General features: G+C 42.2%; 1 protein-coding gene across 3 annotated transcripts in view; it reads left to right on the top strand.

Annotated features, from left to right (window-relative positions):
* Positions 1-20,837, top strand: part of LOC126248029 (sarcolemmal membrane-associated protein-like) — a 330,102-nt gene that overhangs the window by 126,175 nt on the left and 183,090 nt on the right. For all 3 annotated transcript variants that reach the window (XR_007545401.1, XM_049948630.1, XM_049948631.1), the window contains exon 6: positions 3,521-3,596. Coding sequence is in view for 2 of the 3 variants with exons in the window: in XM_049948630.1 (XP_049804587.1) it covers positions 3,521-3,596 (76 nt within the window). In the remaining variant the exon portion in view is untranslated. The remainder of the gene's footprint in view (positions 1-3,520; positions 3,597-20,837) is intronic.

Below are 20,837 nucleotides of genomic sequence, written 5' to 3' on the forward strand. Positions count from 1 at the left end.
ATAGTTTACAGTTAGATTACTTTAAAGTTAGCATTGACAACAAAATATCGAAATATATGAATTTGTGTTCAAAGAATAACTTCAAAAATTTAATAAGAAATAATGTGGTAAGTATCAGCAATATAGGAAAAAGATAGATTGCTGCTCACCATAAAGATGACATGTTGAGTTGCAGACAGCCAGAACGTAAAGGCTATTACGGATTTAGCTTTCACCCAAAGCTTTTTTCAGAAAAGGAAGCACACTCACATTCATTCACACAAACAAGCACACCTTATGCACACGACTGCCTCTCTGGCAGCTCAGACTAAACTGCTAGACTGCTAGAGATGCTGGTCGTGTGTATGAGATATGCTTGCTTGTGTTGTGTGTGTGTGTGTGTGTGTGTGTGTGTGTGTGTGTGTGTGGTGCGCGTGCGCCCGCGCCCGCCCTTTTCTAAAGAAGGCTTTGGCTGAAAGCTAAATGTGTAACAGTTTTTTCATTGTGCCTGTCTGCAACTCAACATGTCATCTTTACAGTGAATAGCGGTCTATTTTTTTCCTATATTGTTGATATTCCGATGTAGAGTTTCCACTGTTTTAATCTGCTAAGTATGCAGTACTGTGCTGTAGTGTTATAAGCTGACTTGCAGAATCTGCTATTTGATGGTGTGCTTCATGTATGGTAGTTATTTAAATGTATGTTGTTATGTTATTGGAAGAATTATTAAAAATTAAGACAAGATCTTACTTCAGAGCAGACATAACTGTCCATTTTTCTAAAAATCTTTCTTTAAATAAAATTTCCTTGTGTGAAAGCTTGTATTGTTCATTGGAACTAATTTTCACTGTTAGAGGCAAGGTAATGTAAACCTTTCATCAATGTTAGGATTGGTTTGAAAACTCTAGCACTTTACTAAGCATTATCCTATTGGAGGTGGTACGCCCTTGCATTCCTCTGACCTTTAAACAAACTTACTCGGCCAGTTACATGGGACTAACGCTCTGATGGGAACTCTAAACCTCGCTGCAACATGGCATGTTTCACATTAGCAAATCATTGCCAGAGGTGAAAGAAGTGGCGAGAGAAGAAAAGTCGTAGGATTGACTGGGGCTAGAACTGGAGATCTTTGGATTTGTCATCTGGCACTTATTGAGGCATACATTGTTAGAGGATCAACAGTGAGTTAAACGTGCATGAAAGTAACATTGGCAATAGTTAAACAGTTTAAAATCCAGGATGGAATAATAGTAATATGAAACAGGATAGATTGATAATCACTAAATATTGGAGATGAGGAGCAGTATATAGGCACATATAAAAGAAAATTTAAAGTAGGCTAAGCTATCAAACAGAGTCCATCTTGAGATGTAGAAAAAAGCATTCACTCTCTCACAACATACGGTTAAAATGTTGTTGTTGTTGTGGTCTTCAGTCCCGAGACTGGTTTGATGCAGCTCTCCATGCTACTCTATCCTGTGCGAGCTTCTTCATCTCCCAGTACCTACTGCAACCTACATCCTTCTGAATCTGCTTAGTGTATTCATCTCTTGGTCTCCCCCTACGATTTTTACCCTCCACGCTGCCCTCCAATACTAAATTGGTGATCCCTTGATGCCTCAGAACATGTCCTACCAACCGATCCCTTCTTCTGGTCAAGTTGTGCCACAAATTTCTCTTCTCCCCAATCCTATTCAATACTTCCTCATTAGTTATGTGATCTACCCATCTAATCTTCAGCATTCTTCTGTAGCAGTTAAAATGTTAAAAATTGGAAATAAGAAATACAACTTCTATACTCGAGGACATTTTTTCCCCTGGGTTGGTGCTACCCCTGACCATAATTCAAACTATGCCAAAATTTTATTTGGCAACCCTCACATGCAGTAACTGCAGTAATTCATCCAGAAAACTACTATTTCTTAAAGTAAATTCATGGCTACTTCTCTATTACCTTTATATACTATCTTCATTTGTTTGTTCATATACGCAAACTACTCTTGATATGGAGTTTGTCGCAATCTATATAAGAGTCATTCAGAATCACCTGTAAATGACTGCATTCTCTCCTACTGAAGAGTGTTTCTTGAAAGTTTTCAGTATACTGTAACTTATTTTTGTGCAAGTTTTTTTATTTTTGTATTTGAAACTTTTCATCGAGGAAAAAAAATGTATTATTCAGTTATTAGATTAAAGAGTGAATAAAAATTTTGAACAGCCTGTATGTTCGGAATTTGTGTGTATATTCTAAAAACTTTCATTGTCCAGGTTTTGATCACTTTTGCTTGTTACACCTTTTACCAGAGAAAATAGTATATTAGCTTATACATTTTTGAGCACCCTGTATGTTCCAAACGTTGTGCTTTTAGTTATTATGTCACTGAGTACTCTGAAACTGATCTCACATTGGAAACACAATCACTTAAAATAAATATGTATTACAAGATCTGTAGCCTATTGTACGAGGGCTATTCAGAAATTAGGGAATGTTTTGGCATTAAAAAAAAATTAAGTACAAGAAATACATTTTATTATATAAATCTTAAAGAGCGACTGACATACTACTTTTCCACATAGTCACCAAACACATTGAGGCACTTATCATACTGGTGGACAAGCTTTGAAAGACCTTCGTCATAAAATTCTGCTGCCTGAGACTTCAGCCAGTGAATCACGGCTGCCTTGAGTTCCGCGTCGTCATCAAAGCGCTGCGTTGCAAGCCAGTTCTTCATTTAGGGAAACAAGTGGAAGTTGCTTGGTGCAAGATCGAGGCTGTAGGGTGGATGAGAGAGAATTTCCCATTTGAATGAATTAACGAGTTCTTCAGTGCGGTTTGCCGTGTGAGGTTGGGCATTGTCGTGCAAAAACAAAATTTGTGGTAGCCTAGTGACAATTTCAAACAACAAAGTCCGTGAAACTTGTGGAAAAGAAATCGAAAGCTCAGTGTGAAGTGATGGTTTTCACGAATCGTTTAATCAACTTTAGCAACAAGATCGTCAGTCACAATGCTCGGGCGTCCACTTAAACATGAATGTTGGTTCGGCCATTTTTAAACCGAATGCACCATTTCTGGACAGAACATTCACTCATTACGTTGTTTCCGTACACTTTGTACAGTTCATGATAAATTTCTGTAGAGTTTAGGTTTTTTGCCAACAAAAACTGTATCGCAGACTGCACCTCACAACAGGCGGGATTTTCGATTTCAGTACACATTTCAAATTCAAATATTGAAAAAACCAGACGTGCAGAGACGTTCCCGTTGTCACAGATGGATGCCGACGGAGCTGCCGAGCATATACGCAGTCGGCGTCAGACGGGAATGTTCCCTACTTCTGAATAGCCCTCGTAACATGGGCAGATTTTGCTCTTGGGTGGTGCTCCATGTAACCTAAAATAATGTGGAGCTCCTAGGGCTAAAAGTAAATCTCATAGTTGCACCACTGTCCTCTGAGTATCCCACCTACTTGGTAGTAGATTTGAGTATTGCTTATGGTCCAAATTGTATTAGTATGTACACTATGTTTTTTGCTATTTACAGTTCCTCAACATCAGTCGTGAGCTCTATTGGAGTGGTTCCACTTGAAGATCTGTACCAGCTCAACCAGTACTTACAGGTTGTCAAAAAGATTTTATATGCTCTCTCTCTCTCTCTCTCTCTCTCTCTCATTGTAACTTTAAATAAAAATGTATGTGATTTCCATGTGTTTTATCCGTTAGAAAAGTACAAAAAAATACGATGAACAGCAAATTCATTTCATGAAATACTGTATCATGTGAACAGTTTCTAGTTCTTTTATATATAAGTGAGATATAATGTAAATAGTAATGAAATTCTGATAGTATTGTTGGGATATTAAAATAGCTGCACTTTTTGAGAAAATTGTTTACTATGTCTTTGATTTTACATTTACAAAAATGATAAAGCAAAGTAAAGATGCAGAGACTGAGAGGTATTGGAAGTTGAAAAATGTTTAATAGAAAGAGCAAAGTCACTTGGTAACTATGGTTACAGGGAAATATTGCCAGAAATGAACCTGTATGAAGAGTAATCAAATAATAAAAAGCAGCAGCTCGTGTCATCTTCTTCTCCACTCTGCTTCTAAGTGGAGGTATATGGGAAGAAAGACAGTAAACAAAACAGTAAAGTGTTCTGTAAATATCCACCAAGAAATCACTGCTTCCTTGCCTTTGTTTAAGAAGCTCCTTATTTTGTGGGGCCAGTTTCCCAGAAGAATGCATCTGACTACTGTTTTCATTTTGCCGGTGTATATAGTTACACAGTTGGCCGATGAATTTCTCATTGCTTACCAAGTTGCTAGTGTGACTGGTAAGTTGCTTTCCAAATTGGGAAAAGAAACTAAACACCGTTCACTCTTTTAAAGAGGGGCTTCAAGTTATTGTGGCTTCTGAAGGTCATGTCACCATCTTGCTTATTTCAGTAAGAGACTTCTACATCTTCTGTGTTACACACTATACTAAGAAACTACACACGTTTAGGCTAGGGCCACACAAGAATGTTTTTCATATGCGTCTATGACTTAATTCATGCAACACACAAGGCACTGGTCAGTACTGGCTACATGGGCACTTTTCTCACCCAGTGTGAGGCCTAGGGAAATCCCATCAGTAGTGCATCGGTGCAAGCTGCAGCAACAACTCCTGTGTGCAGTTACAACTATGAGTGAAATTTCATTAAATAAGAATGCGGTCCTTACGTTACGTGCCGTGATAGTTGTCCACAGACATCGGAAATGACGAAATGAGAAAAAAAGACTGGATTCATCTGATGTTAAGCGAGAGATCGACAAAGGGAAAGTAAACTGAAGGCAAATCCAGTCACGTTTTTTGAATACTATCTATAGGATATCTGTTAACTCATTTGAAATGCTTTTGAGCATGGTCAGAGACAGGGTTTCCAAAAGGAACACATCCATGAGGGAATGTATCCGTATAGAAGAAAAACTTGCGGTTACATTTAGAAACATTATATTTTTTATTTACTAATCCTTGTGTCCGATTGCTAAAATTATTTTAATTAATATTAGTGCATAATGTTAGACCCCTGAACCCAAAGATTTCACAAAATATAATTGTTGTTGTGGTATTCAGTCCTGAGACTGGTTTGATGCAGCTCTCCACGCTACTCTATCCTGTGCAAGCTTCTTCATCTCCCAGTACCTACTGCAACCTACATCCTTCTGAATCTGCTTAGTGTATTGATCTCTTGGTCTCCCTCTACGATTTTTACCCTCCACGCTGCCCTCCAATGCTAAATTTGTGATCCCTTGATGCCTCAAAACATGTCCTACCAACCGATCCCTTCTTCTAGTCAAGTTGTGCCACAAACTTCTCTTCTCCCCAATCCTATTCAATACCTCCTCATTAGTTACGTGATCTACCCACCTTCTCTTCAGCATTCTTCTGTAGCACCACATTTCGAAAGCTTCTATTCTCTTCTTGTCCAAACTGGTTATCGTCCATGTTTCACTTCCATACATGGCTACACTCCATACAAATACTTTCAGAAACGACTTCCTGACACTTAAATCTATACTCGATGTTAACAAATTTCTCTTCTTGAGGAACGCTTTCCTTGCCATTGCCAGTCTACATTTTATATCCTCTCTACTTCGACCATCATCAGTTATTTTGCTCCCTAAATAGCAAAACTCCTTTACTACTTTAAGTGTCTCATTTCCTAATCTAGTCCCCTCAGCATCACCCGATTTAATTTGACTACATTCCATTATCCTCGTTTTGCTTTTGTTGATGTTCATCTTATATCCTCCTTTCAAGACACTGTCCATTCCGTTCAACTGCTCTTCCAAGTCCTTTGCTGTCTCTGACAGAATTACAATGTCATCGGCGAACCTCAAAGTTTTTATTTCTTCTCCATGAATTTTAATACCTACTCCGAATTTTTCTTTTGTTTCCTTTACTGCTTGCTCAATATACAGATTGAATAACATCGGGGAGAGGCTACAACCCTGTCTCACTCCTTTCCCAACCACTGCTTCCCTTTCATGCCCCTCGACTCTTATAACTGCCATCTGGTTTCTGTACAAATTGTAAATAGCCTTTCGCTCCCTGTATTTTACCCCTACCACCTTCAGAATTTGAAAGAGAGTATTCCAGTTAACGTTGTCAAAAGCTTTCTCTAAGTCTACAAATGCTAGAAACGTAGGTTTGCCTTTTCTTAATCTTTCTTCTAAGATACGTCGTAAGGTTAGTATTGCCTCACGTGTTCCAACATTTCTACGGAATCCAAACTGATCTTCCCCGAGGTCCGCTTCTACCAGTTTTTCCATTCGTCTGTAAAGAATTCGCGTTAGTATTTTGCAGCTGTGACTTATTAAACTGATAGTTCGGTAATTTTCACATCTGTCAACACCTGCTTTCTTTGGGATTGGAATTATTATATTCTTCTTGAAGTCTGTGGGTATTTCGCCTGTCTCATACATCTTGCTCACCAGATGGTAGAGTTTTGTCATGACTGGCTCTCCCAAGGCCATCAGTAGTTCTAATGGAATGTTGTCTACTCCCGGGGCCTTGTTTCGACTCAGGTCTTTCAGTGCTCTGTCAAACTCTTCACGCAGTATCTTATCTCCCATTTCATCTTCATCTACATCCTCTTCCATTTCCATAATATTGTCCTCAAGTACATCGCCCTTGTATAAACCCTCTATATACTCCTTCCACCTTTCTGCCTTCCCTTCTTTGCTTAGAACTGGGTTGCCATCTGAGCTCTTGATATTCATACAAGTGGTTCTCTTCTCTCCAAAGGTCTCTTTAATTTTCCTGTAGGCAGTATCTATCTTACCCCTAGTGAGACAAGCCTCTACATCCTTACATTTGTCCTCTAGCCATCCCTGCTTAGCCATTTTGCACTTCCTGTCGATCTCATTTTTGAGACGTTTGTATTCCTTTTTGCCTGCTTCATTTACTGCATTTTTATATTTTCTCCTTTCATCAATTAAATTCAATATTTCTTCTGTTACCCAAGGATTTCTATTAGCCCTCGTCTTTTTACCTACTTGATCCTCTGCTACCTTAACTACTTCATCCCTCAGAGCTACCCATTCTTCTTCTACTGTATTTCTTTCCCCCATTCCTGTCAATTGTTCCCTTATGCTCTCCCTGAAACTCTGTACAACCTCTGGTTCTTTCAGTTTATCCAGGTCCCATCTCCTTAAATTCCCACCTTTTTGCAGTTTCTTCAGTTTCAATCTGCAGTTCATAACCAATAGATTGTGGTCAGAATCCACATCTGCCCCTGGAAATATCTTACAATTTAAAACCTGGTTCCTAAATCTCTGTCTTACCATTATATAATCTATCTGATACCTATTAGTATCTCCAGGATTCTTCCAGGTATACAACCTTCTTTTATGATTCTTGAACCAAGTGTTAGCTATGATTAAGTTATGCTCTGTGCAAAATTCTACAAGGCGGCTTCCTCTTTCATTTCTTAGCTCCAATCCATATTCACCTACTATGTTTCCTTCTCTCCCTTTTCCTACTGACGAATTCCAGTCACCCATAATTAATGCTCAAAAAGTGTAACAAAAAATTGTTCTGCACCTGCAATCCCCACGCCTTCCTCTTCACCGAGTGGCAGCCTGCAGTTCAACACAACTTGCGTAGTGTTGTACTGCAGGCTGTTTAACTGCGCTGCCGCTTGGTGAAGAGGAAGACGTGGGAATTTCATAAGATTTTAAAAGCTGAATAAATGTAAATTAGAAGTCAAATTTGTCCTGCAATTTCAGTTTCCTAATCGCAGGACGTTGTGATAAGAGAAACATGTCATCCACATCAGGCATGTGGGACATAGATTGTGCTAGAGTCCTTTTAACACTCACAGAATTTCCTCCTCAAATGAATCTTATTTCCTTTTCTTAGATTTTTGTCAGAGCATACGTCCTGCTGATGGAGGTTCAGGTGTCACTGTAATCTGATCACTTTGGTATTCATATTCCCACAAATTCTGAAAACATTATAATTTTTATATAATATAACTGAATATTATTTCGTATTAAGTTAATAGAAACAGCTGCTACAGCTCAACCATTGAAATTATATATCCTACAATAATGATGTTTGATTCTCACTTCCATCATTTGTTGAAACGTTCCTTCAAGGAAAGACATCTGTTTGTAAAATGCATGTGGTCTGCTGGATGTTTCAGAATCGCCACTTCTTCATTGGTTTTTCACATATTTCATGTATGAGTCTTTCATACTTAACCATCTTTTTCTGTACTTGTATCCCTAAAAGATCGTGAATAAAAGTGTTTCAGATTTATGTACTTATCTGCAGCTTATTTAATAGTTGCTACTCAAAATGAAATAACTTTACAGTTTTGTTTATGAAATAAGGTTTCTGCTGCCAGTCACAATGTTCTTTTTATTTATATTCTGCACAACATGTTTCTGGGAACTGTTCTTATTTTCTGTTGATTTTTTTTTTTTTTTCTTTTTGATATGTCAGTTACTTGTGATGTTTCACATGTGTGAAGTGCTGTGTCGTTTTGTTGTCTTTCCTGTAATGTATAAAAACATGCACAATTTTGAATTGGTCTGTATATTAAAATCGATCGTTAATTAAAAATTGCATGTGCTTTTATGCATTATGGTAAAGACAATAGAACAATCAGCACATCACCCATTTAAATATCGTGAATAAATGGCATAGTACACAGAAAACACACCTGAAAATGGGACTGATTTCCCAAAATGCTTCATGCAAAAAATTAATAAAAAGAAAATCTGAAGGCTTCAACCAACCATTTTTAATGGATCAGATCAAATTTCACTGGTATCTAGGGATTGGGAGTTCGATGCTTTCTGTACATTTTGAATTTCTCGGCCAGTCTATAATTTTTGGCATTAGAGGCACAGGCATTGTCATTTGGCAGATGCTGAAAGAGGAATACATGAAACAACTAACCACAAAAGAGTGTAAGAACATTAGCGAGCAGTATGAGAAAACAGCAAACTTCCCTCATTGTGTGGGATCCATAGATGGAAGACAAGTCAGAATTGTTAAACCTTGCAGATCAGACAGCGAAAATTACAATTACAAAACATACTTTTCTTTTCTACTGATGGCCATAGCAGATAGCAATTATTGTTTCAGATTCATAGACGTTGTGTCATTTGGTCATCAAGGAGACCGTAATATATTCAAAGCTACTGAAGGAGATAAAAAAAAAAATTACAATCAAACTCTAAATTTTCCAGCTGCTTCACCACTTCTGAGTGATAATTGTGGACTGAAAACACCTTATGTGTTCGTAGCTGATTAGGCTTTCACAATGAGTGACAACTTAATGAGGCCATCTGCAAAAAACCGGACTAATTCACAAAAACTCTTCAACTACAGACTAACCTCACCACATTGTTGTGTAGAATGTGCATTTGGCATTTTATGTAATAAATGGAGAACATTTCATCATCTAGTTGATGTTATTGTGGATGTGGCAGATACTGTTGTTCAAGCACGTTGCGTACTTCACAATTTTGTGAGACAACATGATGGCTACAGTTTTGATGGCTCACTTATATGCAGTATGGGGAGTATTCCTGCACTTGGGACAAAAGGGAATAATAGTGGCAAAAGTATCAGAGATTATTTTGTTGATTACTTTTGTTCCTTTCAAGGATCTGTATGATTGCAAGATCGTTGGGCTAATGTCTTAGAATGAAGACTAGTTTTATTAGTGTAAAAATTGACTTGTTGACATTTTATTCGTGAATATATTTCAGTGTACACTGTTTATAGATACTAATAAAATATTTACTGTCAGTACTCACAAAGATCAGATTTCTGCCTGTCATCCAACCCATCCCATTTTTCTGCCAAGACGACTGCTGTAACTGCAGTAGCCACCAGAAAGATTGTGGGAGGCGCACATCAGCACAGCGCGTCATGGACAGTAGTTGCTGCAAGTAAAGTCCCGTCCACCAGAGGGTATGCGAGAATTCGGCCGCGCCCTCTGCCGGCGGAACACCACCACCTCAGGCAGTACAGGCCGTGCCCAGGCAGTTTTACATCAGGCATGCCTAGCAGACAGTTTCCGGTCTACACTATGTGAAGTGTGACGAACAACGTGAATCGTGTTAATATAGTAACTGTGCTCGACGAATCTCTCTTTTTTTTGTTTCTCTGTATGTATACTCTTCATCCCATGTATTGTACAGACATTGGTGTTTCTGCACTTCCATAATAATTAGTTCGCTATCCAGATGATCCATTTTCAGACTGCACAAGAAGACAGCTGAAATGACAGTCTACAAACCGAAAAGAGAGCTGCCAAATCCCCAACCCCTCTACCCAGCTATGACAAGGAACACCTGCATACAGCATGTTCCACAAAATTATACAGACTATTCCACTTGTCATATTAGTGGCGACGCCCATTACACAATACAAAATACAGGAATTAGCAGCTACACTACCGGCCATTAAAATTGCTACACCAAGAATAAATGCAGATGATAAACGGGTATTCATTGGACAAATAAATTATGGTAGAACTGACATGTGATTACATTTTCACGCAATTTGGGTGCATAGATCCTGAGAAATCAGTACCCAGAACAACCACCTCAGGCCATAATAACGGCCTTGATACGCCTGGGCATTGAGTCAAACAGAGCTTGGATGGCGTGTAGAGGTACAGCTGCCCACGCAGCTTCAACACAATGCCACAGTTCATAAAGAGTAGTGACTGGCGTATTGTGACGAGCCAGTTGCTCGGCCACCATTGACTAGACGTTTTCAATTGGTGAGAGATCTGGAGAATGTGCCCGCCAGGGCAGCAGTCGAACATTTTCTGTATCCAGAAAGGCCCATACAGGACCTGCAACATACGGTCGTGTATTGTTCTGCTGAAATGTAGGTTTTCACAGGGATCGAATGAAGGGTAGAGTCACGGGTCATAACACAACTGAAATGTTAATGTTCACTGTTCAAAGTGCTGTCAATGCGAACAAGAGGAGACTGAGACGTCTAACCAATGGCATCCCATACCATCACGCCAGGTGATACGCCAGTATGGCGATGACGAATACACGCTTCCAATGTGCTTTCACCGCGATGTCGCCAAACACGGATGCGGCCGTCATGATGCTGTAAACATAACCTGGATTCATCCAAAAAAATGTTTTGCCATTCGTGCACCCAGGTTTGTCGTTGAGTACACCATCGCAGGCACTCCTGTCTGTGATGCCGCATCAAGGGTAACTGCAGCCATGGTCTCTGAGCTGATAGTCCATGCTGCTGCAAACGTTGTCAAACTGTTCGTGCAGATGGTTGTTGTCTTGCAAATATCCCCATCTGTTGACTCAAGGATCGAGACGTGGCTGCATGATCCATTACAGCCATGCGGATAAGATGCCTGTCATCTCGACTTCTACTGATACGAGGCAGTTCGGATCCAGCTCGGTGTTCCGTATTACCCTCCAGAACCCACAGATTCCATATTCTGCTAACAGTCATTGGATCTCGACCAACGCGAGAAGCAGTGTCGCGATACAATAAACTGCAATCGCGATACAATAAACTGCAATCGCGATACAATAAACTGCAATCGCGATAGGCTACAAAACGACCTTTATCAAAGTTGGAAATGTGATGGTACGCATTTATCCTGCTTACACAAGGCATCACAACAACGTTTTGCCAGGCAATGCCGGTCAACTGCTGTTTGTTTATGAGAAATTGGTTGGAAACTTTCCTCATGTCAGCACGTTGTAGGTGTCACCACCGGCACCAACCTTGTGTGAATGCTCTGAAAAGCTAATCATTTGCATATCACAACATCTTCTTCCTGTTGGTTAAATTTCACGTCTGTAGCATGTCATCTTCGTGGTGTAGCAATTTTAATGGCCAGTAATGTAATACAGTGAAACCTCTTTATAACGTTCCTCCATATAATGTTTTCCTCTATATTACATCTGTTTTTTTCGGTCCCGACTAAAAGTCCATATAAACAATATTACAATTTCCTCCATATAACGCTCATATTTTTGGAACCCTGGTCAATTATTTATCTCTTTATAATGTTTAAGTGACTGGATGTAGACACATCGTTTTCCGTTCTGTGGATTCACAGTTTGCACCGGCTCGGAAAGCCCGCGCTCAGCGTGTTTCACATGTCAGCGGCAGAACCTGGTCACGTGACATGTGACGCACATTCTGCTTGCGATCTTTTTGGTGCCATTTACTTTCACCCATCCGCCTACTGGGCCTCACGTTTTAATTACAAAAAACTAATCATTTCGTACATTGATCATTTGCAATGAATATCATATTACAGTGTTGTGAACATTTAAAATGTCATCTATGGCACCATTTGTCAAAGCTGATTAGTGGTATCCCGATCTTCAGTAATTCCCTATAATTATTATTTGGAAGCCTTCCTCTTTATAGTGTTTTCCTCTATATAGTGTTCAGAATTTGTGGTCCCTTGAAAAATGTTATATAGAGGTTTCACTGTATAAATAATAAAAAAATTGAATAGAATTTAGGTAAATAACCAATTGCTTGCTGCACTTGCTACACAGGTAACAGATTCTTAGTCATCCAGTGCTGCCATTGTTCATGGAGGCAACTTTCCCCTGACAGACCATAAAAACACAAAACGCTTCCTGCACATGTGGGCAGTGCCCAGAGGGAAAAACACGCCCATAAAATGCACCTGAGTGTGTTTGTGCCATGTGAACGCAAAAGTATGCGGGCATGCAATGTGCGAAAAGGTGTCATGTGGCCAGCCAGCCCCATCCAGCAAGCATGGTCTATAATGTTGGCATGAATTCGTCCCTTACTCATGTGAAAAACGTGCTCGTTTGGCCATAGCCTTACTTGTCCCATTATCTGCATGATTACAACAGCCTGCCTCCAACTGCTTTTCCATTCTTTGAGAAGTTTGCTTATTTCAGGGAATTCAACCTCAATTAACTGCCAACTCAAAAAGGCTTCTTAGAATGCTCGGTTGCTTCTGAACAACCTACACCAGAGTCCTACCATTGCATGTATACAAGACAAGCTGACCAATTTAGAAGAACAGTGTGCTTGTTTCCTAGTGGCTCTTGGATTTCTTCAAGTTACTAGGTGACTGTTTTGTGACATCAGGTGGTGGAATGTAATCCCAAGTACTTGAGGTATCTGTTGATTTTAAACCAACAAATGCATAGAAATCTCCCCAAAATAGTGTAAGTGGCTTATAATCTATTGTGCCCATTACAAAGTTACCAATACAATGTAAGATTTAAGTCATGGGAGCTAATGAAATGATATTGAGGAAAGTATAGAGAAATGCCATGCCTGTGAACAGTTTAAATAGAAGTGTAGTCATGGAGAATAGAACATAAATTCACTACAAAACAGAAATTAAATAAACAATAGATAATAACAAATAACAGATGAGAAAACTGAGAAGGAAAAATAGTGAGAGTGAATAATAATGAGGAGGAGGAGGAGGAGGAGGAGGAGGAGGAAGAAGAAGAAGAAGAAGAAGAAACATTACCTCAACTTAATGCCACTGCTGATGGGAACCAAATGTTCATTGGAAAGGTAGAAGCTCGTCACAATGTCCTGAATTGAATTGTTCGTGCCAAGAGGCAATATTTAGATGATTGGCTGGATGAAGTAGGCTTCCAGAACACAGTTTTGAAGCTGTAAAACACTCTGCAACACATCACTGCTGTATGACTGTGTCATTAAGTGCAATATAAACTTGCTTTTCATTTGCCCAAATATTATGTCTAGCCAATCATTTAGATAAAAAAAAAAACTCCTCATACCAGAGTATATCACTATCCAAATGACCCTGTAAGAATTGTTGTCCAGGTAAGCTAGTGCATCTGTATTGAATATTAGACCCGTGGTTGTCATCCCTATCACAACTTTCCTACTCCCACTACTTATGCATTGTTTCCACTTTTGCAGTGTTTTCATGAATTGAGTATTTACTTACGGTTATGCCACTCTTTATTTCTGTGCTTTTAAACTCGATTTGCCGCTGCAATATGATGTCAGTAGAATGTGAAAGAGATGAGTCTTACACACAGTCATTCAAGGGTAATTTAGCACCTGTTCTGTGTATTGCATTGTAATGCCTGTTGTGTCGATTCCCTAAGGTCTCGACACAATGAGTGGCTAGGTGCACGCGAAACTAACGCAGACGGGCGTAAATTCTGAAACAGGAGACTGGATGAAAACTATAAAGAAAAGAAGAGAGATTTTAATATACTTAACTTTAATGTAGTCTTGTTCTTGTTGAAATACATCTCTTGCATAGTAGTAAGCAATTAGCAATGATACACATGGCGCCTTGCTAGGTAGTAGCGATGGACTAGCTGAAGGCTATTTAATCTGTCTCTCGGCAAATGAGAGGAAGACGTGATACGTGTGGTCGCAAGCTATGTCGTCCGTACAACTGGGGCGAGGTGAAGTCCGTGTCTTGTGACCTGCCCTGTGGTGGCGCTACGTTTGCGAATACACAGTGGCGACACGCGGGTCCGACATGTACTACAGGACCGCGGCCGATTTAAGTTACTACCTAGCAAGTGTGGTGTCTAGCGGTGACACCACATTCCTCCCCCGCAAATCGGCGAACGGTCGTGAGATAAGGCTTCCGCCCGCCGTGGGGAGGACCCCATGTTGACGTATGCGATGAGGTGGGGAGCCTAACAACAGGCGAGGCTGTGCCACCCGCACCCGGCCATTCGGTCCGAGGGGAGCTAGGAAACGCCTGCAAACCTAGTCCAGGGTGCACGTCAACATGAGGTGTATGCGCACGTAATGATATAAGAGGAGCCGCGGGGTCGACCTCCATGTGGTCGGAGCGCCCGACGGGCGAAGACGACATCTGGTCCGGAGCGGGCAAGAGGTCCATGGCGGAGGACGGCTGGTCACGGGAAGCAAGCGACGGCGCGTGACCCAGGGAGGCGCCAGGCGGCTGCAGCGAAGCGTCCGCTGCTGGCGGCGCCGGCGGCGGCTGCGGCGGCGCGACGCCATGAGGCAAAATGGAAGGCATCGTCGGTAACACCTGGGGATGAGGCGAGCCAGTAGATGGGTCCCCAAGGCGCTGACCGGACGGCTCCGTCGCTGAAAGCAGACGGGGAGCGGCAGAACCCAGGCGACGACAGAGGCGCAGCTGATTGAGATGCCGACGCACCTCACCAGAGGCCCCCAAAACCAAATACATCGCGCGGCCGAGGCAGCGAAGAATGCGCCCTGCGAGCCAACGCCGTGAACCGCGATAGTTGCGATAATAGACAACGTCGCCAGGAGCAAAAGCAGGAGACTGCCGCTGCACAGGAACCTGATGTGGCGGATGCAGCAAAGACATCAGAGTTCGATGAGGACGACCATGGAGCAACTCAGCCGGCGAGCGACCATCGCGGGGCTGAGAGCGATATGAGGACAAAAAGAGCAACAAAGCGTCCTCCCGAGAATGCGACTCTTTCAACTTCAACATCTGTGACTTGAAAGTCCGGACCAATCGTTCAGCGGCACCGTTTGACTGAGGCGAAAACGGCGCGGATGTCAGATGTTGAATACCATTGGCCTGGCAGAATGACTGAAATTCTGCGGACAGGAATTGTGGGCCATTGTCGGAAACAATAGTCTGCGGAAGACCTTCAATGCAAAAGATAGCAGACAAGGCTTGGATGGTGGCAGAAGACGTCGTGGAAGACATCCGGACAACAAAAGGAAAATTACTGAAAGCATCGACCACAACCAACCATCGAGCATTCCAGAATGGACCAGCAAAATCGATGTGCAAGCGTTGCCAAGGGGAAGTGGCTTTCGGCCATGCAAAGAATTTCCGCGGCGGTGCGGATTGTTGTTCGGCACACGCCACGCAAGAGGAGCACATATTCGTAATCGCAGCATCGATTCCGAACCAAGTACAGTGCTGTCGAGCAAGTTGTTTCGTTCGCACTATACCCCAATGTCCTTGGTGAAGAAGCTTTAAGACAGAGGACTGCAACGATCGTGGGACCACGACTCGGGATTGATCATTATCGGAACGCAACAACAAAACACCACGTCGGACAAAAAGTCTCTCCTTGTGAGCAAAAAAACGGCGAACCAAAGGATCCTCGATCCGTGACTTTGACAAGGGCCATTGCGTAGCAACAAAACGCAAAACGGGAGCAAGGACAGGGTCAGCAGCTGTGGCAGTAGCTACACGACGAAAATCAATCGGAAACGATGCGACCACGTCATCGGTTTCCGAATCAATGAACATGCAAGCAAGTTCGGAAGAATCGAATGCGTTATCCTCAGCAACAGGCAAACGGGACAACGCATCAGCGTTTCCGTGCTTAGCAGTGGACCGATACAAGATATCGTAGCGGTACTGCGAGAGAAAAAGTGACCATCGAATGAATTTCTGCGCTGTACGTGGAGGTACAGGCTTGTTCGGATGAAAAAGTGATGTCAACGGTTTGTGGTCCGTGATGATGGTAAAGTGACGACCATACAAGAAATCATGGAACTTTGAAACACCAAACACAAGAGCCAAAGCTTCCTTCTCTATTTGTGAATAATTTCTTTGCGCAGAAGAGAGCAATTTGGACGCAAAGGCAATAGGGCGATCATGCGAGCCATCCTTGTGCGCAAGCACAGCACCGATCCCGAAATCCGATGCATCTACCATCAACAAAAGGGGTTTTCGGGGATCGAATGGCGTAAGGCAAGTATTGGAAAGTAACGCCGATTTCAACTGGCGAAAGGCGCGTTCGCATTCCGTCGTCCAGACGAACGGAACACCTTTACGGCGTAAGCGATGAAGCGGAGCTGAAATGGAAGAAGCATTGCGCACAAATCGATGATAATAATTTACCTTACCCAGCACACTCTGTAGCTGTTTTAAGTTCTGCGGTGACGGCAAGTCCTGAATGGCACGAAGGTGCTCTGGACTCGGATGTATACCTTGGGCATTTATGACATGCCCCAGGTACGGTAAGTCACGAGCAAAAAACACACATTTGTCCTTCCTCAAGCGAAGACCATTCTGACGCAAGACCTGAAATAAGGTCCGGAGATTCTGCAAATGTTCGGCTTCTGTCTTTCCTGAGATCACAATATCGTCCAGATAGTTCGCAGCAGTAGGGACCGACGCACAAATAGTTTGTAAATATTGCTGAAACAAAGCAGGGGCGGATGCACACCCGAATGGCAGTCTTTTGAAGCGATACAAGCCAAGATGCGTGTTAACCACTAAGACGCGCTGGGATTCTTCGTCCACAGGTATTTGCAAGTACGCATCTGCTAGGTCCAATTTTGAAAAATATTTTCCCGGGCACAGTTTGTCAAAAAGATCTTCCGGGCGGGGCAAAGGAAAAGTAGCAGTCACAAGTTGTGGATTCACAGTTGCCTTGAAGTCCACACAAAGTCTCAATTTTCCGGAAGGTTTTGGCAAAATTACTAAGGGTGAGGCCCAGAGAGAAGCCTGCACACGTTCAATTACACCTTGAGATTCTAACTCGGCCAATGTTCGTGCGACCTCATCACGCAATGCGTGGGGAACATTGCGCGCTCTGAAAAATTTCGGTTGCGCGTTGTGTTTCATTTCCAAATGCGCTTCATAGTTCTTAGCGCAACCAAGGCCCGGTGCAAAAATGTCTGCAAATTCTTCACAAAGACTAGAAACACTGGCGGAAGGCACAGTCTGATTCACTGATAGGACCTGATTTACTATAGACAAATTAAACAATTGAAACAAATCTAAGCCAAACAAGTTCACTGCACTAGAGGAACGAAGAACATAAAATGACACAAGTTTTGTCTGTCCCTTGTATGTGGCAAGAAGGCTGCACTGTCCTAACACAGGTATATGCTGTCCTGAGTAACTAGTTAACGTAACATTTGCGGCACGCAACGGCGGGGCGCCCAGTTGTTTGTACGTGTCGTGATTGAGCAATGAAACTGCAGCTCCCGTATCGAGCTGGAATGGTATCACTTGTCCTGCAAAGTCTAAGTCCACAAAAAGTTTATTGTCTTGTTGACGACAAGAGCGACTGTCTCGTGCAATTTGAACTGATACAGGTCCAGAAGCACTTGCAACTTTACGGGATTTCCGGCGACGTCGACGCACACTTTGGGTGGGACGAACACAGTCACTGTTAGCTAAAGTGTCACTGGACGGGTGGGAATGAACGACATGAATGTCCATGGGCGAAGGTCCACGAGCCTGATTGTCCTGGATGCGATTCCGGCGCGAAGCAAAGGGCCTGGAATTTGTGTGATTGTCTGATCTTAACTTTTTCTGGCAAACACTTTGTACATGTCCTTTCTTTTGGCAGTAAAAGCAAATAGCTTGGCGTGACGGGCAATTTGCACGCGAATGTCTAGTAGCACACCGCGGGCAAGATTTCACTGCATTTGCTTGCTTACGCGGCGCACGTGGTTGCAAGCGAGGCGGCCGCAACGAAGTCGGGCGCGAGGGCCGCTTAGCGTCCCGTGCAGCGGGCCCGGCGGGCCGATTAATGTGACACACGGCTGGCGAAGTTTCAAATGATTCCTGAGCAAAGTCAAGTGTGTCTTGCCTGTCCAATATGTCTATCACTTGTTGCAGGGAGGGATTAACTAGCTTCAAAATCTGTTCCCTTATGCGAACATCAGAAACGTTCTGTGCAATTGCATCACGCACCATAGTATCTGAATATGGGAGGCCACATTCACAGGCAAACGCGCAGTCTCTAGTAAGGCCTTGCAAAGTTGCTACCCACTCCCTGTTAGTCTGACCGGCCGTACGTTTTGTACGAAAAAACGTATACCGTTTTGCAACTACATTTACTGTTTCTTTGAAATAGGCATCTAAAGCAGACAAAATTTCTTCGTAGGTCAGAGTTGCTACGTCGCGTCGGGGAAACAATTTCACTATCACACGGTAGGTAGACACACCGACACAAGAAAGCAAAAACGGCTGCCGCTCTTTACCTTGAATTCCATATGCTGCAAGGTGGAAGTTGAACTGGCTGGCCCACTCCGTCCAGCTTTCGGTTGTGGCCTCAAAGGGCCTAAATGGCGGTGCGACAGCGTTGTGTGGCTGCGGTAGCGATGAAGCGGCGGGTGCCGCATCGGTTTGCAGCGCACGTTGACCCTGGACGAGCTGTCCAAGGGCTTCCAATAACGCCTGCGTCTGCTGATTCTGCAAGCGAAAAAATTCGGACAGTACATCTGGAGAATGCGGCGAAGCCATGACACAAGCAAATTAGAGCAAATAGAACACAAAGACTGCAACGTGGGCGCGGCACCACTCCTCGGCGCCAAAATATTGTTGTGTCGATTCCCTAAGGTCTCGACACAATGAGTGGCTAGGTGCACGCGAAACTAACGCAGACGGGCGTAAATTCTGAAACAGGAGACTGGATGAAAACTATAAAGAAAAGAAGAGAGATTTTAATATACTTAACTTTAATGTAGTCTTGTTCTTGTTGAAATACATCTCTTGCATAGTAGTAAGCAATTAGCAATGATACACATGGCGCCTTGCTAGGTAGTAGCGATGGACTAGCTGAAGGCTATTTAATCTGTCTCTCGGCAAATGAGAGGAAGACGTGATACGTGTGGTCGCAAGCTATGTCGTCCGTACAACTGGGGCGAGGTGAAGTCCGTGTCTTGTGACCTGCCCTGTGGTGGCGCTACGTTTGCGAATACACAGTGGCGACACGCGGGTCCGACATGTACTACAGGACCGCGGCCGATTTAAGTTACTACCTAGCAAGTGTGGTGTCTAGCGGTGACACCACAATGCCCACATTGAGAACCAGTGGTCTGTAATAATAGAGCCTCATCTATGAAATTATCAGCTTCATTATTACTAATATTTCTTTAAATTTCGAAGATGAAACATAGAAACAGTCCTAAAATATCCCTCTCTCCTCTGTCATGGTAATCTATTCACAAACCACTGGTTTAATACATTTTTCTCAGGAAAGCTGTTACATGAATTAATTTTGCTTACACAAAATGAAGACAATGGGGATGAAATTATTATATTAGTAAAGTGACACTCAGGAGTGCTTAACTCCAGTATTAACATGTTTTGATAAATGATAATTTGTGCCAGACTTGGACAACAAGTACTTAATATTGGTCCTCCATCGTAACACACTGGTAACTTTCTTACACATTGATCTGCACGGCTCTGAAGCTCACCTTCATCTTTCTATTCACATTAAATATATCAAGGGACTGTAACATATGCATTTTGTTTGGAAATACCATTTTAATTTCAAGCATTCTTTCTTGTATAGTGCTGATATTTGATGAAAATATATTGATTCAGATTCAGTCTCTTAAGATTTATGCAAATAACTCCACACATTTGCAATAACTTCTTACCATTATATGATTCATCTTGAACACAAACAGGTTTCTTGTTGTGGACTCACATTGAATTTGCTTTGTGTGACCTTTGCAGGAAGATTGTACTATTGTCTCAATAATACACAGATTGGTAAAATTGCTCCGGTACTTACAGGATGCTCTTCTGAGATGATAGCCATTCAATTGTGGGTGTGTCCTTTAGTATAATCCTATATTTGCGATAATATGAAGTGCAGAGAGCCTTTTAGCATACTGAAGTCTGTTAATATTAGAAAAGGTTTCGATAACAGCATTTAACTTGTATCAGAGCAACAGGGGTCCCACTTCTCTGTTGTTGTCATTGTTGGAGAAGAAATGTGGTGCAAAAGACATATGTGAGTCACACTCTGAAGAGTAGTAGTCGGGGAAGGAATTAGGGCCCTGAGGATATGGCCAGAATGTCAGCAGCAGGCGTGAGAGAGGATGGAGAGATGCCACCACCAGACCAAGAAGGAGGTGGCATGCAG

Source organism: Schistocerca nitens, chromosome 3 (assembly GCF_023898315.1).
Source record: "Schistocerca nitens isolate TAMUIC-IGC-003100 chromosome 3, iqSchNite1.1, whole genome shotgun sequence".
In the NCBI taxonomy this organism is placed as follows: domain Eukaryota; kingdom Metazoa; phylum Arthropoda; class Insecta; order Orthoptera; family Acrididae; genus Schistocerca; species Schistocerca nitens.